A 26,596-nucleotide genomic window follows, 5' to 3' on the forward strand; every position below is an offset into this window, starting at 1 on the left:
TAGGTAGGGGTCTTGTATTTAAAGGGTTGTTTTGCATCTTTAACTGCACTGTAAGAGTCAATATGGCATATTATAGACTGCTGGTTGGAATCATTGTTCCTGATTTTATTAAATAATATGTATTTATCTATCCTGATTTTATTAAATAAGAAGTATTTATTTCAGTCTTATTGCATCTTGTAGTGTTTTGAGACCGTTTTGTGCAATCACTTCAAGAATGTCAATCTCTCTAATCAGCATGTTTACTCCCAGAAATTACTTTAAAAGCATCAAGACAACAAACCAAAACCTATCTGCTATTGCTGCAAAACCTTAAAGTACTGTCTGGTTTGCTGAGCTGTGAGTTGACAAAACTGTGTGCAGAGCCCTGCCTTCTCCCATCCATTCAACATACCTCTCTATAAAACAGAGAGTGTAAATCTTACTGGCATATTTACAGGTTCACCTTTTAAAAGGGCAGGGACTGTACTGCTGAATGATTGCTACTGTACTATCACAGATTAGGACATTTAAAAGTTATATTCTTGTATCAAAAGGCTATACAATTGGTATAAATTATCAAAGCATATATTTATTACTGAGCTTATTTATTTGGTCCCATTTTAGAGTCATTGAAACTCAGTGCTTGGTTGTGTTATTTCTGACTCTATGTTTAATTTTTGCTGTACTTGCCTACACTACTCAAAATTTAGTGAAGCATGCAGATTGTTTCATTGTTCCAAACTGTGTTGTGTTCCATGCAGGGTTTAGCTAACTCCACAATATTTTAACCATTTTCTTTGCAGTTTCCTAAAGATACTGTGAAGTTGCAGGTTTTTTGGGGGATTGGAATAATGGGTAGTTTATGTGATACTTGTTAATGAACAAGTAGATTTGCTTTCCAATTTTCCAATGCTTTTTATTTTTGCTTTCTGTATTTTACATTTTGCCTTTTGTTCTGTCAATGGAATTAGCATTGTTTTTCTATCTGAAGCTGTAAAAAGTACTATTTATGAGAATTATGCCTAATTATTCAGTACATAATAAGACTATCTTAGTTTGTCTATGATTTTATCATATATGTATGTATTTATTTTTGCATGGGAAAGAAAAGACTTATTGGGAAAACAAAAGTACATTTCGCAGTAAAAATCTACACCCTTGCTATAAATCAGTAACTATGGTTAATTTATTTCTGTGTCATTTTGTTTCTGTCATAATGTCTACTTAAGAATATTACAGTGTGCTTGTATAATGGTGTTGCAGGGAGCATTAACACCTCACAAAGTGCTAAGTACTAAGTACTGAAATGAGAAAAAGTGAATAACGATCTTACTTACTGTTCATGTGTTTGCTTCTTTATTCTCCCATAGTCTAAAGACAACAAGTTAGATTAATTGGAGATTATACTATATTGGCCAGTCTAAGTCAGAGTGTGCATTTGGATATGAATGTGCTCCAATGGTGGACTTGTACCCAGTCAGGGTTCAGTTACCTGCAACACACCTCTGGAAGTGAGTTCAGAAAGTGAAATGGTGTTTGGATATGAATGTGCTGTGTGGTGGACTCACGCCTAAATAGTCTTTAGCCCTTGCAATAAAGTACTGCAAATGGGGTCAGAAAATGAATGGATATTCATACTTGTCTAAAAATGATAAATGACCAGATTTTATTCCTTTTCCACATGAGGTACTTCAATTTTGTCTTTAATTTTCAGCTACTGTGCATTTTATCTTTCATTGTAGGTTATTTTTTTCGTTTAATTTTCAGCTACTGTGCATTTTGAAGTTATTTTTCCCCTAGTTTGAACTTTAGTACCTTTTAGTACATATTGTCACTGAGCATGTATCTTCAGCATGAGAGATACCATGTGGGAACAGTCAAGTTATCAATTATACTGGGGTCCCAAGTTCAGAATTTGCTCCTGTTGCACTGTATATCTCATACTGGCATGCATCAGTAAAATTGTTTGTGTTGAGAGCCTTTATGTGACATTCAATTTTAAAACGTTTGTTTTGTACAACAGAAAATGTTGGTTTAATTCTTATACTTACCATTATTATTTTCATAGTTTCCTTTTAAACTCATTTATTGCACTTACTCCTTGGATAATATCCTGGTAACACTGCACACATAGCAAGAACTATCTGTGAACAATGCAGCAGAAACCCATTACAGAAAATGTGTCTGTGTTTGAATATCAAACCTGTGTTTGCATATCAAAATTGGCAGCTAGGGTACTACAAGGGGATACAATGCTTAGTCTGTACATGTCTCTTGATTCAAGTTATGGACTAAGGCTTTTTTTGTTGGAGAGGCTTTAGCAGTCATTGCACATAGTTCTTGATAAATACTGTTAGTATGTACAGAAGCTAAGGAAGTAGCATAGGTCTCGTTGGCTTTGAAGCCAATTTAATTTATGAAAATTTTCACACCTTCGGTGTAAGAGATCACTCTTGCTTCTCTTACTTAAACAGAAAAGTCATCTCATGTTCATTAGAAGAATCACACCAAACAAGTACTTTCATTTTTAACATTACTAGACTCAAGGACTGTTTAAAGAGGCAAGATCTGAAAAGTAATTTTTGAAACTCATTCAGATCATTTTTAGTCAGTAGCAGATGTCTATTGGCGAACTATGTTTGCATAATCTAAAACCAGACAAAATGTCACTTAATGTGCATCTTAATGCTATCTTAAGTTGTAGTTTTTGAAACTGACATAACCGAGAAAAAGTTATGAAAAACTGAGATCAGCCGATGTTTGATAGTTTTGGAAATTTATTATATAATTGTACAATTTGTACTTTTTAGTTTGATTTCTTAATAATTTCAAATAAATACTGTATGTCTTCAATAATTTAACTTAAGTCACTTGCTTTTTCAAAGATAGCTGAAAACAGACTCTCTCTCACTTTTGTTCAGGTGGCATAGATCATCAATATCATAAAAGTTGTCTCCACTCTTGTGTAGAATTGGTAAGCAGTATTAGTACCTAAGAATATGGTCTACCATGAAAGCTCAGAGCAGCCAGCTTGTAAGTCTCTGAAATACCTGGGAGACATAAATAAAGCGTTATGTTAACCAGCACACATTAATCGTCAAACACTAAATTCATATTGTTAATTGTATTCTTGAAGTCAAAGTAAAGTTCATTAGTTTATCATAAAATATGATAAATGTATTAGACTAGAATGGGAGGGAATGAGAGGCTATCTCAAATTGTAAGTAATTACAATTACATACATTTATTATCAGTCAGTGGCTAATGGAGAGTTTCTTTAAAGTATGTGTGAGGTTTGTATTCCCTCTGTTAAATTTGGTCCCTGGTCAAATCTATTTGATGACCCCTGCCCTAGATGGTACTTCATATACACTACTGCGTGTAACTTAAGGACATGTGGGCTTATGAGATACAAATGTATTTCAGATACAAACCCTGTATAACTGCTGGGTTAAATTCTCCTGTAAAGTATGGTGGGTCATCATCTTATGAGAATGCTTTTCATGAATAGGGACTGTCAATGTTGTTAAAATAGATGGAAAGATGAATGGGGCAAAATTCTGCAAGAAAACCTGGATTAAGAAGATCATTCGTGAATTTTTTAAGACATCAAAATCAGTGGGCTCAAGGATTCTTGAAATACACAGTGACTGAATACTGTGTGTTTTCATGCACCTAGAAGAATGACAGCTGTCTAGCATTTTTATTTGCAGGTTCATTTTTCATCAAGGTCTCACGGTGTAATCCTGAATAAATTAACAAATCGCTTACTGTAATACGATGATTCAATATTAGGGGAACAAAAGACAAAACAAAACCGAAAATCAGCTGCTGAAACTCATTGAGATCAGTTTTGCTTAATAATAGAAGTCTATTACTGGAATATGATTGCACAATGTAAATTTCAGGAATTTATTTATTAATTATCTAAACCATTACATGGTTTTATCATAGGAAAGCTTTATTTTTATGTTACGTATTTTAAAATATGTCCTATTGATAAATTGTTGATCACAGCTGAAAGTGTTTCTGAGGCTTAACAAACTTTGTGCACTTTCAGAGCTAAAAGGCAAATTCAAGCCTTCTCTTTCCTTTGTTTTTGCTTAACCTATACAGTGAAGTAGATGACTTTATTTTACCTCTCAGCTTAAATGGCAGCCCAGACAGACATTGTAGACATTCTATTTTTGGCAAGTAGTTCATTCTTCATGGTAATGCATTCAGCCATTTATATCATGAATAGTGTTTCCACTGCTTTAATCTGCATGTGGTACTATAGTTAATTAGTTATTACATCAATTTGACAGTGGAGAGGCAAACAGTAAAAACAGGACAGACACAGAGTCTGCAACATCCAACAAAAGATGTTGTTTACATAACAAAATATATAGTATCTGCCATTAACAATATCCAATACACCTGGTAACTCACATACATATTAAATAAAAAAACATGATTTACCAAAAAAAGCTCAAAAATTGCAGAACTCTTTCAATTTAGTGGTAAATCACATACCCAAGGACACCAGAGGAAATTAAGCCTATGTGTATGGAATCTAGTTCTGACAGGTTGTTGAGTTCATTTTTGGTGGAATGAACAATCCAGAGCCCTGTAAGTGTACATTAACTACATGACAGCTTCAACTGTTTATGGTTCTGTGTAAGAACTGTTGACCACATCACAGAAATCTTTGGAGGTCATTGCAGGAAAGTGCAGTATATCTGTACAGTACTTTGTTAAATTTTTTACATGGAGAGTCTGAGCTGTATATGGTTTCTGGATAATTACATTGTACTATGATTGCTTTGGAAATGTACAAATTTACATAGTGTAAAACTTGCAGATTAGAGTAACTGTTAACTAATTAAAACTATTTTCCATTCGTAATGACAGTAGCAAACTTTTAGAATTCTTTATTATTTGATTAATAAATTCTTGCATGGTCTAAAAGCATTTGTCATGAGTATATGGGTTAGGGTTTAAAATTGTTTAATTAAGCAACCCATAAATTTTTAGAATGACAAACAAAACGTGAAATTCTTTATGACAGTTGTAAGAATCATAGATGTTTCCTACAAGACTGATAAGCTGCTTTCAAGCTAACAGACCTTAATGAAAATAATTATTTATTGCATTCAAATTGGAATTCGCCTATATCCTGATCATCTGAATAAGATTTTACAATAGTAACAGTGCTGCTTATTTTAGGTAACACAGGCTTGTTTTCCTCCTACTACTACAGCAGTTCACATGTCCATAATGAAAGATACATAGCTGGCTTGACTATTAAAGAAAATAAGCCTCTCAAATAATAATTACATAATATGTATATTATTTATTAGTACATATAACCTTTACCACAGTGGCTTTAAAATTTAATAATCTGGTTTTAATAAATTAAATAATTCAAGTTTATACAGCTTTCATATCCTTTTAATAACTACAGGGTCTCAAGTTGTCAGAGCCGAATCCAGAAGTGCAAGAAATGAAGCAGCACTGGATGGGTCACCAGTCCACTTGTAGGAAGGCATGTGCACACATTTAGCGTTGGTCATATAGGACTAATTTATACTTTTTGATTAATATAATATCTATGTTTTTGGGATGAGATGAAAAGGTTTAGGGTATGTGTTGCTTTATGCAGCTATCACTACTGTCTGCAATCAATTGTGACAGGAATCTGGTGACTCAGACAGAGTATGATACCTGTGTAAAGCCCTGAAATGTTTCTACCAAATACACCCATCCATGACAATATTTTCAAACTGTTTTTAATTTTAAAATATTTCAGTACATGGAAGATTTTTGTCATTGAGACCCTTAGAGATGTCTATATTGATCATACTTTTGCGTCCTTTGAATGTCAATGTCTCAGGTTTAATCATAATTTTTTCTTTCATACGCAAATCAAAAAGTTTGGTAAAAGTTACCTACCAGGCTTGCTTAATCTTTCTTTGAGATTGGTGGTAGAAAGTATATTAATCTTGCAATAATAAACATTTAAGAAGTATAACTACGCTCTACCTGTGTCTACCAAAACGTTACACGTGACATGATTTAGAATTTGAGATAAACATTGGAAATCAGCCTTTGACAATAGATACGAGGGATGTTCAAAAAGCACTTTTTTTTTAACTCTGTTCTTTAAGAATTTCAAAAACAAATTACATCACTTTTCTACATAGTTTTTTTAGTCATTTTTAATGTCCAATTACTACTCCTCGTTTCCAACGAAAATATAAAAGTGCGGAAACTTTTTGAACATCCCTCGTATTTCTCCTCAATAGTAAAAAGCAGGGTGTTATTCAATTGGAAATTGTATTAAGAGTGTTTGAGAATGTGGTGTTGTGTTGTTATGTTATAACATGTTATGTCATTAGGGTGGTCCAAAAAAAGTTAACAGATTCAGGTACTCCACAAGGCTAGTTTTATTCTTTATCATATTTATAACAAACATACTAACCTTAAATGAAAATTAACATCATTTAGAGATCACTCCATTTGGCAGTTTTCATGTTATCTGAACTGAACAGCATACAAGTTTTCCACACTTGTAGCTCTTCAGCATTAGTATTGCTTTTGGTGAAGCTGGAAAAATCTTGTGATAGTCTGTGATGAGTCAAAGTGTAAACTGTTTCTTTTTCTTGTCCTTTGTCATTATGTCATTGTAATTTTCAATGAGACTCGTTCCTCTTTCAGCTATGTCATGTGTGCCGACAGTTCACAAAATTTGTTTAAGATCGAATCGCCTGTCCAATGTTCTGGTGGTTCTTTGAGAAATAACTGAGACTTTTCTTTGCCTTTTTCCGTAAGGACATCAAAAAAGGTTGTTGTTCTTTCTGTTACTAGATCTTCCAAACTTCAGCTGTTCAGAGTCCTTTGTCAACTTAAAACATTGAGGAATACTTGATAACGTTGGTGCAAATGGTGCAGGTTTTGTACCATCTTTCCTTCTGTTTCTGCTGAGACGCTGTCATCTTAAAGGGCTAAAGTAGAAACTATTATTTAATACTAGAATGTTGTGGAAACTTTCAATTACCACTACAGTGTTCTAGGAACTGCACCTCAGTACTAGAATGTTCTCTGTTTCATTTTGGTTTTTTTTTACTATTTGCTAATAACTTAGACAATTAAGAACCGAGTGCAAAAATACGTACAGTACATACAGTTAGGTCCATAAATATTTGGACAGAGACAACTTTTTTCTAATTTTGGTTCTGTACATTACCACAATGAATTTTAAATGAAACAACTCAGATGCAGTTGAAGTTCAGACTTTCAGCTTTAATTCAGTGAGGTGAACAAAACGATTACATAAAAATGTGAGACAACTAAAGCATTTTTTAACACAATCCCTTCATTTCAGGGGCTCAAAAGTAATTGGACAATTGACTCAAAGGCTATTTCATGGGCAGGTGTGGGCAAGTCCATCGTTATGTCATTATCAATTAAGCAGATAAAAGGCCTGGAGTTGATTTGAGGTGTGGTGCTTGCATGTGGAAGATTTTGCTGTGAACAGACAACATGCGGTCAAAGGAGTTCTCCATGCAGGTGAAAGAAGCCATCCTTAAGCTGCGAAAACAGAAAAAACCCATCCGAGAAATTGCTACAATATTACGAGTGGCAAAATCTACAGTTTGGTACATCCTGAGAAAGAAAGCAAGCACTGGTGAACTCAGCAACGCAAAAAGACCTGGACGTCCACGGAAGACAACAGTGGTGGATGATCGCTGAATCATTTCCATGGTGAAGAGAAACCCCTTCACAACAGCCAACCAAGTGAACAACCCTCTCCAGGGGGTAGGCGTATCGATATCCAAGTCTACCATAAAGAGAAGACTGCATGAAAGTAAATACAGAGGGTGCACTGCAAGGTGCAAGCCACTCATAAGCCTCAAGAATAGAAAGGCTAGATTGGACTTTGCTAAAGAACATCTAAAAAAGCCAGCTCTGTTCGGGAAAAACATTCTTTGGACAGATGAAACCAAGATCAACCTCTAGCAGAATGATGGTAAGAAAAAAGTACGGAGAAGGCGTGGAACAGCTCATTATCCAAAGCATACTTGTAAAACATAGCATCTGTAAAACACGGTAGAGGCAGTGTGATGGCTTGGGCGTGTATGGCTGCCAGTGGCACTGGGACACTAGTGTTTATTGATGATGTGACACAGGACAGAAACAGCCGAATGAATTCTGAGGTGTTCAGAGACATACTGTCTGCTCAAATCCAGCTAAATGCAGTCAAATTGATTGAGCGGCATTTCATGATACAGATGGACAATGACCCAAAACATATAGCCAAAGCAACCCAGGAGTTTATTAAAGCAAAGAAGTGGAAAATTCTTGAATGGCCAAGTCAGTCACCTGATCTTAACCCAATTGAGCATGCATTTCACTTGTTGAAGACTAAACTTCAGACAGAAAGGCCCACAAACAAACAGCAACTAAAAGCTGCTGCAGTAAAGGCCTGGCAGAGCATTAAAAAGGAGGAAACCCAGCATCTGGTGATGTCCATGAGTTCAAGACTTCAGGCTGTCATTGCCAGCAAAGGGTTTTCAACCAAGTATTAGAAATGAACATTTTATTTCCAGTTATTTAATTTGTCCAATTACTTTTGAGCCCCTGAAATGAAGGGATTGTGTTAAAAAATGCTTTAGTTGCCTCACATTTTTATGCAATCGTTTTGTTCACCCCACTGAATTAAAGGTTGGTGGCACAGTGGTAGTGCTGCTGCTTTGCAGTAAGGAGACTGTGGAAGTTTGTGGGTTCGCTTCCCTGTGTGGATAGCGCTTTGAGTACTGAGAAAAGCGCTATATAAATGTAATGAATTATTATTATTAAAGCTAAAAGTCTGCACTTCAACTGCATCTGAGCTGTTTCATTTAAAATTCATTGTGGTAATGTACAGAACCAAAATTTGAAAAAAGTTGTCTCTGTCCAAATATTTATGGACCTAACTGTAGTAACAATACAAATAAAATATTCAGAATGGAGTGACCTCTAAATGTTTCACATTCAGGCTGTAATCTCACTGGTAAGCAAGCTATAGTACCATTAATGGACAGAAATAAGCCTTGTGGTGAAACGATCCAATAAATATTGACTCTTTGCATTGGTTTGTAGTTAACAACTTTAGCAGTGTCTAAAGAGTGTACATGATTATGAATGTATACTGATTCATATTCCATATTTCTCCACACTACTTCTCAAAGCCTGTCTTTTTGTTTTCTGCAGTTCCTTATTAATATAACATTCCATTCTCAAACCCACCTTAATCCAATATGTAAGTCACTTTACAGCATATCTCACCTCTACTACTATGCAATACATATACAGCAGGCCTAATGAATAATACGTTGTAAAGTAAACCACAAGTTTTAAGTTTTAACTGGTTTATTGTGAATGCCACTTTATTTGTCAGGCAACTCTTCAGTGCCTAAATTCAGATGTAATAGCATGTCTCTAAAGTGGAAAAGAAAAACATGTACAGTATGTCTAATTATTAGATTATCATATTTCAAAACATAGTATGAGAGATGAAAATAGCCGACAATGCTAAAAAAGAAATGAAAGTAAAAAATTGAGAGTCATTGTTCAAAGGTGATAAATAAAAGATACACATTAACTATGTTCTAGTGTTGATGATAAAGACACCTTACAAACAGATACATCATAACAAAGTTGATATATTATTAAAGTAGATTAATGCATTAAGGCATCCATATAATTAAAAGCTTACTTTACAGGTTGAAATGTTAAATTAATGAGAAGTGAATAACCACAGGCATTGAGTAGTGCCAGCAAGGACAGAGATTGTATCACAGTTAAAATGGACTGTATTTAGATAGAGAGAATCACAGTAATACAGTACTAATATGTTGCAGATCTAAGCAGACCAAAAGCCATTATGAGTTCATTTAGAGGGATGTTATAGTTGACCGCATTAAATGCTACATTTTGAAGAACCACATTGCTGTTAAAGAGATGGTTATTTCAAGTGCAATGTAGTTTTACTTCTGTGATGAATGGATTGTATGACTCAGAAAAGTAATTAATAGTGGGCTGATTGCATATGTGGCTTTTAATATAATAAGGAGATGTGTGATTATATGGAAGCTAGAATGACTCAATGGGTCAAATGTTAACCATTTTTATATTTTTCATGCTATAGTGGGACTATAAGTAATTCAGTTTATTTCTAGTTTTTGATGATCTTTATCTTTTTTGTATACATACTTTACTTTTTTGAGCTTTAGGCTGTAAGTAGGTGCAATATGATGAAAACTGTCATTGGTATTATATAAAAGACAATCTGAATCGGAAATGCAGGCAATCCAGAAACTAACAAAGATGTAGCCAAATCAAGTGCAACTATGCTATAAAGCCGCACTATTGACAAAGGCAAAATGTGGAGTCAGAAGAAGAAAGTATAGTGCTTGAAAATCATTTTGGTGTGGAGATGGTTATAAAACCATTTTTAGAGTTTCAGAACTCGTATCAAAGTATGGTTATGGAGAAGTTCCTGAAATTAAAATAATTTTGGATAATAGTAAATATTAAAATTATAGACTATCCTGGAAAATTACATGCTACAATTATCCAGAAAATAACAAATTACATTAGGACAGCATCAAGCAATCTGCAAGTTGCTTACTACCTTTGAGTGAAGTGATTAAAACAGTGTAAAAATGGGATTCATAGGAGGACATTTAACTAGCAGTTCATGTAAGAAAACAATTTTTCTTAGTTGAAACAGTTTGTAATGGCAATTATAATTCCTCCATTGTAGTGTGAAAGACCTGTCATCGATTACAGGTTAGCATTTGACTGTATTTCACAATAATAGCAGCCAAAGTTAGTAAAATAATTTAATTAGAAAGAGAATAATGACTTCCTAACACAGGAAGACTGAATGCTGGATAACTCAGATTGTGAAAATAAGAACAAGCATTCGGTAGTATTTATTCACTTGGAATTCATCAATCATTAGGTATTGGATAAACACTAAATGTAAAAAATATGTTGAGATACAGAATTGTTTTATATTGAACTCAAGTGTTCCCTTGGTATTGTGACCCCAGCTGTATAATAATGGGGTTCTATCTGTTTATATTCTGCATGTTCACCCTTCCATTTCTGTTGATTTGATCTCCCGGGTTTAAAACATGCTGTCAGGTGACTATACATTTCATCACATTCATAAGTGTGTACTACAATGGATTGGTGTTTGTCCTTTTCTGGAGTAAGTGGGTCTAGCCACTGAGCGGATGGATAGATAAATACAGTATACTGTTTTTATTTTGATGACTTACAGGACAAATAGTAGTCTGCTCCTCCTTTACTTTAGACAAAATATTCAAGTTCAACTTTATTGGCCAATTACCACCAAACCAAACCTGTTCCTGTGCCTGTTTTGTAAGTTGCTTTGGATAAAAGCGTCTGCCAAGCAAGTAAATGTAAATGTATAAACAGTAACAATATGTTATTAAAATTAAAATGTCTTTTTCGACCGGAAAATATTATTCTTTCTGTGATATTGTACGTTTTGCATGATCATACTAAAGATAATAGCATGTACCACATTACATAATAATTATAAATGTGCTTCACAACTAGGACCAGAGCAGAATACTTAATTTGAACTTACCTGTAAATAAGGCAAACTGTAACCTTGGCTTTTGGCTTTTCTTGCATTTCTCCAGTTCCAGTGGAGCAATCTCTTAATTATGGAGAAGAGAAAATGGAGTAGGAGTCAGACATCCAAATTCTATGGCAATTCTTTTATTTTTATTTTCATATTGTACTTGTAAACATCTTTCTAGCAACTCTAGGAATAAAATTTTGTGCTGGATAAAGAAAGTCTTGCAAAACCAGGTTTAATTATAATAAAAATTTTTTATCTTTCATTCCAGAAATCAGTAGTGGGAATTTACAATCTGATAAGTTATGATTTAACATTTTATTCATGGTATTAGTTCTCTTACACCTCTGTAAACAAGATCGTCAGTATCCTTATGACTCTGATGTTACCACAACTAAACAGATTGTTTCAGCTGAACTCTCAAGGGTGCGTTATGCTGAACCACAACTTCCATTGTAATTTATTTTTTGTTTTGTTTTATCGAGGTTCGTATGTTTTTTCTAAAGAATGTCCCTGAAACCTGGGTTTCAGTCTTTGTATTTTTTTGAGCAAGAATTTACATTTCTGTCTGAAAAACATTTTTCTCCCGTGGCTATATGATATGTTTCTGTTTGTTTAATTTATCAAGAAACTAATAGAATTTCTTTATACTTTGTTTATCTAATTATGTATGCATACAGAACACAGCAGGAGAGAAAACATTGCTACATGGAGGAAACCTTTAAACAACAATATTTGTGATAAAATTGCCCAAATTATGACAGACTGCTTTCTTTTCTGCAGACTGTTGCTAATCCTCTTTTAAAAAATTTACTGGAAATTCCTTGAAGTTTTAGTAGGAATTACTCACATCCAAATGAGTCAAATGACTTCTGAAAACCTAAATGAAAGATATCACATGCTTTTTCTTCATTGCATCAATTTAAGTTACCGTACCTCTAGAAGAAAATCAATAAGATCACTTATCCTTGGCAATCTTACAGAAAATGTTTTTTTTTCCTTTTCAGAATTTGCTTTGTATCTCTTGTCAGTTTTTTAATCACTATGCTTTCTACAATCACATTACATGCTGTCTTACAGTATGTCTTATAAGGCTGCAGCTTGCTTTGTTCTGTCCCTATTTTGGTCTCTGGACAAATTTTATAACTGGGCTTCATTTTCATTTTTTTGTGTGTATCTGTGTGTCTTCCCTAGATTAAAGTACTGTACTGGTGTAAAATGGGCATTGTTTTATGTTTATGTTTGTGTCTGGACTTAATCATATTCCTTATCAATTTGGAGTGGATCACTACATATTAAGGAATGTTTGCAAGCAATATAATTTTGGAGGATCACTACATATTAGTAAATGTATGCAGACAATATAACTTGATCTTTTATCCAAACAACACAATAGCCAGAATTGAAGCAAAACATATAAAGCAGATTTTACAGAAGATGAGCCTGAATGAAAATGAGGTTTCATGTTGGCACAGTAGTAGTGCTCCTCCCTCACAGTTATGAGACCAAGGTTTGCATTCTGGATGTTTCCTGTGTGTTATTTGCATGTTCTCCCCATGTCTACTGTACATGGGTTTCCTCTAGATACTCTGGTTTCCTTCTATATTCTATAGGCATGCAGGTTAGGTTAATTGGCATTGCTAAATTTGCCTTAGTATATGTGTTTGTGTTAACCCTGTGATAGTCTGGCACCCTTTCCAGGGATTGTTCTTGCCTTGCACCCAATAAATGCTGGAACAGGCTCCAGTTGTCCCGTGTCCCTGCCCAGGATAAGTGGATTAGAAGGTGGATGGATGGTTTTAAAAATGTGAAATGAGTGGTGGTAGTTGGACGTAAGTTCTTTATTTTATCATTTTGCACATTTGCTAATGTCTTTGATTTTTTTTAATGCCAAGTTTCTGTGGCAAGTAAAAGTAAGTATAATATTTTAAATTATCACTAATACCTGACTATTCAGAATTTTTCAGATTAATATACGTTCCTTATAAATATACGTTTCTTTTTAGATGTATTTTTTGTTTACTTGGAAACAGATATGAGCAAAGTAAATTTAAAAATTTAGTTTTAATTTAATATGCAACAAATTATCAAAAAATAAAGATTTACTTTTCCTTTACAACATATATTATTTTACCTTGAGGAATAATTTATGAGTGAAGAGCACTTTCACATTTAAATATAACTGTACCGTCAAGGGAAGAGAACTTTCAAGAAACATCTTCTTTAAAGTAAAGTTTCCTACTGACTAAGATTGAATTCATGTACAGTAAGCGTCTTGCCAGTTCAAGATTGTAGATAACACATCAAACTTTTATTTATTTATTTTTTTTGTTTACATTACTAGTTTACTCAGGGAGAACTTCAGCGATCATGCTCAAAGACTACAGAAGAGAAGGTTGGCGACAACTGTCATCTAATCTGTCAATGTAGAATATATCCACCTCTACCTCCCCCACCACCACCTCCTCCTCCTCCCAGGCTCTTGGTTTCTGAACGTGAGTTACTATTACTTTGTAAAATAATATAACATGCCCAAAACTACTTTGTACTCATTTAAAGGTCTGTGACCATATTACTTTTAATGTTGTATACCAGTGCTAATCTACTGTTGTTAAACAGAAAAATACATAGCAAAGTATTTTTAATTTTCTTGACATTCTTCATTTATGAAAGTGAATATTTGGTTTATTTAATGTTAATTGGGTTTCATTAAACTTCCAGCATCAAGAAAATTCTGCATAAAATATGAAATGTGTTTTTCGGAATGTAGTTTTATTATTTTATTATTTTACGTAAGGAATTATAAATATCAAATGTTTTCTTTATTTAATGTATGCACTTTAATTGACCCAATATTAATTGGGTTTTATTAGATATTTGGTCTCAAGGAAAGTCTGAATAAAATATCAATTGTGTTTTCAGAATGTAGTTTTCTTATAGTATTCTTTCATGGAAAAATATATAAATATTAAGAAATCAGTAAGTGAAATAAGTGAAATACTTATACTGCAAATAGCAATTTTTGATTTTTTGTTTTTTCTTTGTTTTGGAAAGAAGCAATACAGTGTTATTAAATAAAAATATATTATTTTAAACAGGAAATCATTTGTTTGTGCTGTATTTATAGTGTTACTCTGCATATTATAAAATGTTAAGAATGGTATGTTAATACTGAAACTATTAAGAAATTCTGATTCTTTAGTCTTGGTGTAACTGCTCACATAAATTTTAAAAAGGGTAAAAATAATATGGTGTAGTAATCTTTGTAAAGATTTTAGCATAGTGCTTTGTTGTTTTGAAATATAGTACATTAAGTATCACTGTATATTTTCACAGACACATATCTATAAAATTGAGTAAAAAATACATTTTCATTTAAAAACATTGAATTTTAGACATAATTCTAGACCTCATATGTTATGGTTACACAATGAGATATGGAGTATAATTTTGAATTGTTTAGCATTCATAAACATTTTATTCAGCCAAACTTTGTAATTTATTTGTGTCTTATGTAACCCACTCTTACTTGCATAAAGAGTCACAGGCTTTGTTGCAACATTTTTTTTGTATATATATTTTGATTGATTTTAAGTAGAAACAGATAACATTCCATTCTGTCAAGTCAAATTTAACAAATCAAAGCAAAATTGTTTTTGAAACATCTAATAGGGCACTATAACTGGCTCTAATATTTTTACAATTTAATATATTTTACTTATTTCTGATTTTTTATGGATCCAAATCTTCAAAATATTTTTACTTAAAAAATATCAAATGAAAAGTTTTTTAACCTTTAACTATTTAAATTAGTTTTGTTTGTTTGCTGTATGGCAAAGATTTTAAAAAATCAATGAGATGGTTAAGGTGCATTTCACTGCTTGCTTTTTTAATTTGTTTAAAAGCTATTCACTTGTGATAGATGTGTTTGACTGTATGTGATAAGTCTTTATTGATTAACTATCAATGTAACTGATTTGCTTTAATGTCAGAACTGTTAATTGCCTTCCTTCATGCTGCTGCTTATAAGACAGAAATAGTTTTCCTGTATTGTGACCTAGCTTAATAAAATCTTCATAATTCATTTTCTGTCTAGTCCAGCTAATTTAGAGAAAACAAATCAAGGAAATGTTCATAGTTATGCATTTTATAAGTGTGGATGTATGGATGAAAGAATGGATAGATGGATGCATGAAGTGTTGTAATTAACCAAGCATACCCATTTGTGCAAAAGAAATTTAAGGTAATTAAGAATACCAGAATTTATTATACCATATTAAAAAGTCTATATACAAAAAAGGTTTAGCCCTCGTGTCTTTACTGTATAAATAAGATGTTCATACCTGAGCACATATTATACACTTACTTTTACCTTTTTAATCAGGAACATGTGAAAAACATATCATGTCTTTTCCTGATCTTAACATGAGATTAAATAAACTGTCAAAATACACAAATTATAATTAAACTTGTTTTAATGCTCACAAGGAGAAGACATAAATGCCAATAAGTAAGGATTCTGGAAAAGAGTGGATAATTACTCAGACTATGTCTACACTGTTACATTTGTGTTTAAAAACTGCATTTCTCCATCCATACTAGTGCTTTCCTATCTTTACAATACTCAGTATTTTGTAAGAGTGCAGATGCAAAGACTAAAATTGTTAAGTTGAACTTTGGTAAGGCTAATTTTGACCAGATGCGACAATGTCTAAGTAGGATACACTAGGATAAGCTTTTATGTGTGGAGACAGTCGAGGAGCAGTGGATCAGGTTTAAAAATGTTTTACATGTAATGCAGGACAGATACATACCTAAATTTGGAAATAATAGGAAATTAAAAAAAACTCCATGATGGATTAATAAAGATTTAAAAATGAAAAAAAATGCTTTATAAGGCATATAAGACTAATGACTGCAAAGTGAATCGTAGAGCGTATGAGAACATGAGGGCAACCATTAAGAAGGATATCAGGAAGGCTAAAAGACTGTTGGAGAGGAATATAGCAGATAAGGTGAAAGAAGACCCTAAGAGATTCTTTTAGTATTTTAGTAGTAAAAGAACAGTCAAGGAGGAGGTCAAGTGCATCAGAAATAGTATAGGGGAATTAAAATATACAGACAATGAAATAGCAGATGCCCTAAACTTTTATTTTTCTGAGGTGTTTACAAGTGAGCAAGTAGATAACCTCCCAGAGGTAAACACGACTACTAAGGAGGTACTGAGGGATTTGGAAATTGTAGCGGGAGAAGTGCTTCTCAGAGTAAATAAGCTGAAATCTAAGAAAGAAACCAGGACCAGATAATATTTATCCTCTTAAGGAGGCTAGTGAGTACATATATAAACCCTTGACACATATTTTTAGGAAGTCAGATTTGTGTGAAATTTAATGTCAGTAAATGTAAAGTATTACACATAGGAAGTAAAAATGTTAGGTTTGAATACATAATGGGTGGTCGGAAAATCGAGAGTACACCTTATAAGAAGGATTTAGGAGTGGAGTCTAAGCTATCAACTTCCCGACAGTGTTCAAAAGCCATTAAGAAGGCTAACAGAATGTTAGGTTATATAGCACGGTGTGTGGAGTACAAGTCCAAGGAGGTTCTGCTCAACCTTTACAACCCACTGGTGAGGCCTCATCTGGAGTCCTGTGTGCAGTTTTGGTCTCTAGGCTACAAAAAGGACATAGCTGTGCTAGAAAAGGTCCAGAAAAGAGAGACTAGGCTGATTCCAGGGCTACAGGGATTGAATTATGAAGAAAGATTAAAAGCTGAGCCTGTACAGTTTAAGCAAAAGAAGATTAAGAGGTGACATGATTGAAGTGTTTAAAATTATCAAGGGAATTAGTTCAGTGTATCAAGACTGTTATTTTAAAATGAGTTCATCAAAAACACAGGGACACAGTTGGAAACTTGTTAAGGGTAAATTTCGCACAAACATTAGGAAGTTTTTCTTTACACAAAGAACGATAGACACTTAGAATTAGCTACCAAGTAGTGTGGTAGACAGTAAGACGGTAGGGACTTTCAAAACTCGACTTGATTTTTTTTTGGAAGAAATAAGTGGATAGGACTGGCGAGCTTTGTTGGGCTGAAAGGCCTGTTCTCATCTAGAGTGTACTAATGTTCAATGTTTTGCAAAAGTATCTCTATGTACACTTAAACGACTGAAAATGCATATGAAGTAGATGCTTACCTACACTGGACATGCACATATTAGCAGAAAAATTGTTGAAAGGATAGTTACACTGCAAGCCAAGGAATTTATCACAAAATTGTATTGACCAGTAAATTATTTGCCTTTTGCACTAGTATGCAGCATTCAACCTGAAAGCAATTCTTCTTCATCCACTATGTTGGAATATGGTTTTCTCGTGTGAAGGGTGACCAATCAAAGAATAAGATATTGTAATGAACAGGATCCAATCAGAGAATGACTATGTAATAATTACAAACACATCAGAGTGTCATTAGAGTCTACGTTTTCAAAAGTCTACACTTTTACATATCCACATTACAATACTAAGGTGGCATTTTCAAAAATATATGGCTCTGGAGAGCGTTTCCTTCAGGAACTCTCATTTTTCTGGGGTTAAAAATTCCAGGGCAGTATGGACTAAAGGTGAAACTGAGATTAATGCATGCATTTTTAAACAAAAACATAATAGTGCAGATGAAACCTCGGTATAATTTAAATGATTGTATTAACCATAACATATTTTTCAATACATTAGCTCATAAATGAAGTGTACTGTAGAGCCAGAGACAGGAAGTCACTTTAACTCCAGACCTATAAAAAATCAACTTTAACAGTTTCATGCAATGTGAAAAAAATCAATAGGTACTGTTATTGAACAATATGTTATAGCACTTTGTTTTGACTGTTAATTGTATAATATATACTGTACTTGATTCTCTAATAAGATTGAAGACATTTTCCTTGAAGCAAAAAAATTATGCTGTGGTTTGCACTAGATGGGAAGTCATTTGACATTCATGGGTTTAAAAATGTGAGCAAAGCCAATTGACAATAGGTTTACTAATCAGGGTTAGGAAATATATGCCTAACAACCAGTTCAGGTAGAGGAACAGAGCGATTGAAAACAAGCTACTTCAGGGTGCTTGGTAGTTTTAGTGTTTTTGTTTTGTAATGGGTGTTGTATGAGCTGTATGTGAAACCAGTGATGAATCAGTGGTTGTTTAATCATGTGCCCCGAAGGCAGACCAGCATTACTGCAATTAGTGTCAAAGATGCAACTGTACAGTGATCTAGAAAAATGTGTATTTTATACCGGCAAACTATCACAAAGACTGCAGCTTATGTAAATAGATGTGAATAAAGTGAGAAGGAAATTGAATGAATGTCTGTCTCCACTTCCAATGTGATATCTGCTGATGTGGTTGCTGAAGCACTTCATCACTTTATACTCTACTGTGATGTCTTTGGCATAGTTTTTTTTTTATGTTCTCCCTGCTTTTTGTGTCTGTGTGTTTCTTCATAGATTCTAATCTCTTGGACATGCATGTAATATCGCTTTACTCTATACATGTGATAATACTACTCCTTGAGATACATAGGCTTTCAGGTTGTCCTGCAGCCTTAAATTACTGTATCTTCATAAAAAAATTAGTGTGTGTTTGCAAGGACTAGTGTCAGATGTAGAGTTGATTCTTAGCTAATGTTCATTTTGGCATAGACTGGCTCATGGATGTATAGTAAACCCCACGCTGTGGGGGTTGAGTAGCAAGTATTGAAAGTCATCGGTTACCAGTTTTCTGTTGCACATTTTTTGAAGGTTAACAATACAAGAAAGTACAATTAGCTAAGATTTTTATAACCATCTTTTATGTAAATGGCCTCCATATTTTTCTGTCATTTGCTTTTTTTGTATTCTTCTGCTTATGTTGCTATTGTCCTTCTATGTTTTGACGTTTTGTCTATTTTTGTTATATTTTTCTTCCTAGATTGTGATCATTAATAAAAAATAATTGTGTATGTGTTCTTTTATTATTACATGGCAAGATCAGTTTAGTATATGACAATGTAGATGAATGCATTGGTATGTTGTGAGGTGGAATGGCCTCCATTGTAGAGGTGTTTTTTGTCTTGTGCCCGGTGCTATCAGGATAATGCTTTCGTTCCTTGTGTTTCTGAGCTGTTTCAGTAAATTGAACTGATGGAATAATGATTTATAGTTATGGCTGCCTCTCCAGCTTATATCTTGATGATATATGTAGTATTGGATTCTGTCTGTCAAATGTTTCTTGTTACCTTCATGTTTACAACTCAAGTATATCTGCAGGACTCCTGTATGTATAGATAATAAGGTGTCTGTAGCCCCACAGGTATTCATTGTAGGTACTTAACTGCTAACATTTAATGGGTGTTGTCAGGGTTGGAAAAAATAACTGCAAAACCCCATCAGCTGTGTACCTGGTGTTTTCTAATTGTGTCTATTTTGAAAGGACAGTGGTATTGCAGTTTCGGATCTTCTCCTGTTGTGAGGGTTGATCAGAGGCAGAGAAATGATACACTCCCTCTCAAAGAAATTCATTTTAGTCTATGTGTGCATTCAATGACACATTTGTTTCAATTGTGTATTTATCTAAATATAATATATCTCAGAAAATACTTCTGCTGTAAACTGGCAAACTGTTCAATTTGCCTTTCTGGTTACTTTTTTCACTGTATGTACAGTTTGCACAAATTACAATAATATTTACAAATGTAAATAAGTGAGTATCCTGAGTATTTCCTAGTGACCAAATTCTCAGTGAAGAATTTTAATACATACAAATGTATATGCCATATATAACTGGCAGGTCTTAGCAAAACAAATGACAAATGACATCCATAGAAGAGAAAAAAATATCAAAGTTAGGAACAGTTTTAAGTATTCAAAAATCAAGAGCTAATTTGAGATGGCAAATGTGAGACTGTGCAAATGGCCCAAAGATCAAGTATGAATTCTCTTGGCATTATCTAAGTGCCTTGAGGCTCACATGTCAGATTTCACAAAGCCACCATTCATTTGCAAATAATATCCAGTTTAGCACACTTGGTTCTGAAAAGATTTATCCATAATTTCAGTTTTGCTACAGAATGTTTTCAAACATTTAAGTTTGCTTTGTAATTATTAGAATGAGAAAATGCATAACATACTTTATGTCTTAAGAAGTGTTAATATGCATTTTATTGTATTTTTTGTGGATTAATCTTTAAAATGTGTTGTTGTCACTACAAGAACCCTCTGATTGATTGTGTTTTTACATGGTATGCTCAAGAAAAACTGGTCTAGCACACCTAGTCAAAAGCAAAATGTGAAGAATTGTTTTTAAAGCTCAATAATATCCTAAGATGTCTCTCAAGGGAGAGATAAAATGTGAAAACTCTAGCTTGAAGACACTCTGAAGCAAATGATCTTTATAAATAAAGATGTTTATTTTTTTAGTCAAAAAGAGGCACTAAAAAGGGGAAAGGCAAAATATGATGCAAAATGAATTTGACTAAAAGACAATTCAGATCAATCAAGTCCCAAAATATAATATCAAAACTCCATCCACAATGGCCAATGTGAATAGAAAAGTGACCAACAAATGTATCTTTTCCTCAAAAAAATAGTATCAATAATTTGTGGTAAAATGTATTACTTATGTGATGCCTTTTGTTGTCCCAGGTTTTGTTGTCTCAGATATATGGAAGTTATGTTGTCTTAAACTGAAACCTTTTCTGCTTCAAAGCAGATATGTTCGATAAGATTTAAGTCTTTTGTTTTCATGTTTGGACTTGTGTCTCTTAAACTCCATTTTAAAATGCCATAATATTTAAGTATTTTTTTAAACTTACAAAAACTACTTTGCTTTAGAAAATAGTTTAATTGGGCAAAGTAATATATACTATTATTGTGAGGAGAAAACTTAATTTTGAAAAATACCAAACTGATCCTTTAAAAGATATCTGCATAGCTTTCAGGTAATATTTGTTTGTATATCAAAAATACAAAAAGAAATCACCCCAGTAGAAACCTAAGATACTTGAAAACAGTAAAGATATATGTTGGATTTAGAATCTAATTACACATCTTTAAAAGTTGAGTATGTTTTTGTTCAGCAAACTTTTTACATCAAAATTCAATTCAATATATTTAACCCTCAACATTGCCTGATAAGTGCAGAAGTTGACTAAGCTATGTCCAACCATTTCTTTCACACATAACCATGATCACACAGGTCCAGTTCATGTCAATTGCAAAAACAAAGCTATATACAGAACGTAGGAGAATATGCAAACAACACAAGACATTGAACAGTGATGACTAATGAAGCTAAAAGTGAAAACAGACTAGGTCTTGCTGCGGAAAAAGGACAACATGAGGTCCTTGTCAACTTTAAATAGTCTGAGTTCCAATATTCAATTACTAGATAGATAGATAGATAGATAGATAGATAGATAGATAGATAGATAGATAGATAGATAGATAGATAGATAGATAGATAGATAGATAGATAGATAGATACTTTATTAATCCCAAGGGGAAATTCACTATTCCTACCCCCTCCTCCAAACAATGATGGATGAACATACAGATTCCTGTCTCTTATAGTCAAACATCATTTTTTTGATCCTTTTGAAATTCAGACTATTGAAGATAATTCTCGTTCCACCTGTTTACCAAGCAGTCCACTTAATTTAAACAATGACTTTCATCCTCCACAGATATGTGTTAGCATGGTGTCATCAGCATACTTGATAATGGAACAGTGGTCATTGTTAGGTTTCAGATCAGTTGTGTACAGAGTGAAAAGTAATGGTAACAAAACACATTCCTGAGGACTTCCTGTGTTTGAATGAATGACTTTTGAGAAAGTGTCCTGTACTTTGACTATCTGTGAGTGATTTAAAATAAAGCCCTGAATTCATAATGTAATAAATGGGTTTACATTCTTACTGAGTGGCACGGTGGCGCAGTGGGTAGCGCTGCTGCCTCGCAGTAAGGAGACCTGGGTTCGCTTCCCGGGTCCTCCCTGCGTGGAATTCTTCCGGGTGCTCCGGTTTCCTCCCACAGTCCAAAGACATGCAGGTTAGGTGCATTGGCGATTCTAAATTGTCCCTAGTGTGTGGGTGTGTGTGTGTGTGTGCCCTGCGGTGGGCTGGCGCCCTGCTCGGGGTTTGTTTCCTGCCTTGTGCCCTGTGTTGGCTGGTTTGGCTCCAGCAGACCCCCGTGACCCTGTAGTTAGGATATAGCAGGTTGGATAATGGATGGATGGATGGACATTCTTACTGTTCAATTTATCAATCAGTATGTGAGGCTGGATGGTATTGAACACTGAAGAAAAATCCAGAAATAGAGCTCTGATATATGAACCAGGCTTATCAAGAAAAGTGTAGACTTGATGTATGACAACCATCAGATAATCTTGCACACTAATGTTTGAACAGTAAGCAAATTAATGCATTATTAAAATGTTATTAACATTTTATGTTATTAAATGTATTAATGTATTAACATAACATATTATGTTATTAAATGTTATTAAAATATAAATGTTATTAAAATATTAAAAAGCATTTCATTAAAATGAAGGAGAGTGCTACAGGTCTATAGTTATTCTAACTGCTTTGCCTGAAGACCTTAGAAACTGGAGTAATGACTGACTGTTTCCACAGCTCAGCTACAATACCATAGGTCAGGGACCAGTTAAAAATGGATGAAAAACTGGAGAGAGCTGCTTAAAGCAGGACTTTAAATCTTGTAAAAAAAAGTGACTCATTTCATCTGCTAAAAGCTTGTGGTCCTCGTCTATTAGAAAGTTTACAATTTTTTTAGAATCCAATCCTATGATTGTTTTCAGGCCTTTCCAAACCTGTTTTGGATTGTTATCATTAAACCACATCTAGATTTTTTTCCCTGTACATATTTTTATTTTGTTTAATTAACCTGTTAATTGTTTGCATCAGGTAAATAGCTTAGTTAAGTCATGGAAGGTCCACCTATTTTCACTAAATGAGAAAAAAAATGAAAGAGGGTGAAAATCTGTATGTCTAGTGTTGATGTTTCCGAGATCAGTTTTGGAAAATGGTTCAGAATTCAGGACTTTTATCTTGGAGAAAAAGTCAGCTAGCACTGTTTTATCATGGAATTTGTTTAGAAGATTAATATTGATGGTCAGACTATTTATATATAGGGTTGTGACAGAAGGGCAAGAGAAAGGGTAAAGGTTTGGGGATCCATCCCTTACATTTTCAGAAAACAGCTAAGCAAAAACTGAGTAGTCAAAAAAGACTGAGACCAAATTGACTGAGGAAAAAAGGTGTGGGCTTTTATAGTTGCTGTGCAGAAAGAGACGGGTCCATGCGAGGTATGGCAGAAGTGAGGTCAGTAGGAGGGCGTGGTCTGAACAGGAGGGTGGAAGTTGGTGCCTTTTAAACTGGGTTTCACTTCTGTTGATTTTGTAAAATAGGAAGAAGAGAGGTTAGTGCACTTTATCAACCCTCAAGCTGACATGTTACCCTTTGAATATCTCCTATGCGCACGGGTGTGACAGGGTGAGTAATGAATAAACATTTTGAACCTCTTCAATTTACTAAGCTATTTTTTTTCCTCGATATAATTCATGTCATCATCTAAGTACTACTAAATACGTACTGCTGTCTGCTGGCGTAATTAGAAATGACTTGCATGATTGTTTCAGTTACAGTATTTAGCAGTTTGTCAGTCCATACTTTACATTATACTTTAATTAGGACACAGTAATTTTGTTTTTGGTCTTTTGGTAGCTTTGGGAGTATTTTAATTAAATAATTATGCATATATTTTAGTATTTTGAGTTTAAATTTTTAAAGGTTTTTAAAGTTTAAAGGTTGAATTCATAAGGTTTTATGTCCAACTATTTTCCCATAGATTTGATTACTTAATCAGACTAAAGGAGACCTCCAGTTTTGTTTTTCTTAATTAGCTAGAGTGCTGGAGCTATGTAAACAGACTGACCTGAGCTGTGCACTGTTTCATCTTAAGTAATTAGCGTGGGGCTGGTTGTACTGCTTTTGTCATTTATTAACTACCTTTTGACATTTCTGTGTGATGTATTATAGTATTTTGCAGCTCAAATGAAATCAGTGGGTTGGTCATTTGTAAAAGCAGGGATTTTGCAAATTCTAATTCAAGTTTCATTTCCACTTATTTTGCAAATGTAATACTGTTATAAACATTATATTACAATGAAATGTATATATTATTTAGGTATTTTCTAAAATTACAACAAAGTTATGGATTTTTGACAGATTATACCGTATCCGTGAATGTCATTCATCATATTATTTGGTGTATTTGTCTTTTTTTAACAGATGGTAAAAATTAGGATGGTACATGAGTATGATTTAGCTGCAACTGGTGCACATCTGTGAGTCGTGTAGTTCTCCTTAGTAAGCCTTTAAGTGTGCTGAACAAACATGAGGTTTACATAATAATTAGTATCAAAGATTTTTAAATCTCAGTTAATTGTATACAATTTTTAAAAAACAACAGTATAACATTCTTTAAAAGTTTAAAACTTTATACCATTCTATTATTTTATCATTTCTAAATCGAATGTCCGTGTTACAAATGTTTTAACACTTCCATAAGTATTAGGCATGTGTAAATCATTGCTAAAGATAAAGCAATAAATGAAATGTGATATCCCCTGTTAATTCAAATTGGAAGTTTTTTTTGTAGCATTCGAAAATATAAATTTGTACAGGAATGGTAATATATTTTTCCAATTAAACTATAATAAATGATAATGGAGGAAATACATATACTGTATATACTTATTTATACTGCATTTCATCATTAAAACATTTTATTTTACTATTGCTTGTAAATCCCATTTAGTTCATTTTGTTCAGCTTATTTGTAAAGGCATCCCCCTTAGGGCATAATGTTGCATTTAATTTAAAATCTAATTATGTTTCTTCATGAAAAGTAGTTAATAACTGGGGGGGTACCAGAACCCTGCTGTTTTGAAAAAAAAAACATACAACAACCACTTAAATTTATTGAAGTGTGAAATGGGCTTTGAAATGCTGCCTTTGTCATGTCAATTCATATACTAGGCAACATTTAAATGTTTCTTCAAAATGTGTATTATTATTATTATTAAAATAGGATCAAGGTCATGGAATTCATAAAGAGGGAACTCTAAGCAGCTGAAAGTAGGTTCTTTTAGATCCATTATATTAGACAGAGTGAAAAAACAGTCCATGCTATGTGATTAAAAAAGATCCTACTTGCTACAAAAGGCTAAAATTAAGTAAAACGTTAAAGTACTTGTATATTCAGAAAGAAAAATGCCCATTTAGAAAGGTATTCTTCTGTTAAAGCTTATCTGAAATCTAATTTTCTTTCTTAAAATGCATGCTTAAGTAATTGCACTAGGGATGATGTGATTCCTCAGTGATTAACTCTCATTCAATACAGTTTCAGAGTCCTGGGTGCAAATCCTAGCTCAGACACACTATGTGTAGAATTTATATGTGCCCACGTGGGTTTTCTTCAAGTACTTTGGGTTCTTTCCACATTAGCACATTATTCAGTCTTTGTTGAATAACTTTTTCTTAGTAAATGTGGTTATGTGGATAAATATTCCATGGGATGGACTGACATCCTGTATAGGGTTACTTTTTGGCTTAAGCCTAATGCTTCCAGGATAGACTCACAGTACCCCTGTATTGGAATAAGTGAGTTTAGACAATAAATGAATACACTAATTAGAAAACAGCTTTAGAAATAAGAATGTTTGTTTATATTTAGTAAATCTTTGCAAGTACAGAATTTAACTAGTTAATTTTAAGCACATTTTTGCAGCTTTGCCTTTTGTTTTTAATATCAATAGTAAAAATACCATTTTCTTAATGTAACTATTTCTCTTCCTCTGGTATTGCCTGGTAAAGAATCAAGTGTTTACAAAAATGTGACTAATGTACTTTCCACA

The 26,596-nt window shown here is 33.4% G+C and overlaps 1 protein-coding gene across 1 annotated transcript in view; it reads left to right on the plus strand.

Moving 5' to 3' along the window:
- Positions 1–26,596, plus strand: part of prima1 (proline rich membrane anchor 1) — a 130,664-nt gene that overhangs the window by 33,460 nt on the left and 70,608 nt on the right. Inside the window, exon 2 of the mRNA XM_051919788.1 lies at positions 13,968–14,118. Coding sequence (XP_051775748.1) covers positions 13,968–14,118 — 151 coding nt within the window. The remainder of the gene's footprint in view (positions 1–13,967; positions 14,119–26,596) is intronic.

This window comes from Erpetoichthys calabaricus, chromosome 16 (assembly GCF_900747795.2).
Source record: "Erpetoichthys calabaricus chromosome 16, fErpCal1.3, whole genome shotgun sequence".
In the NCBI taxonomy this organism is placed as follows: Eukaryota; Metazoa; Chordata; class Cladistia; order Polypteriformes; family Polypteridae; genus Erpetoichthys; species Erpetoichthys calabaricus.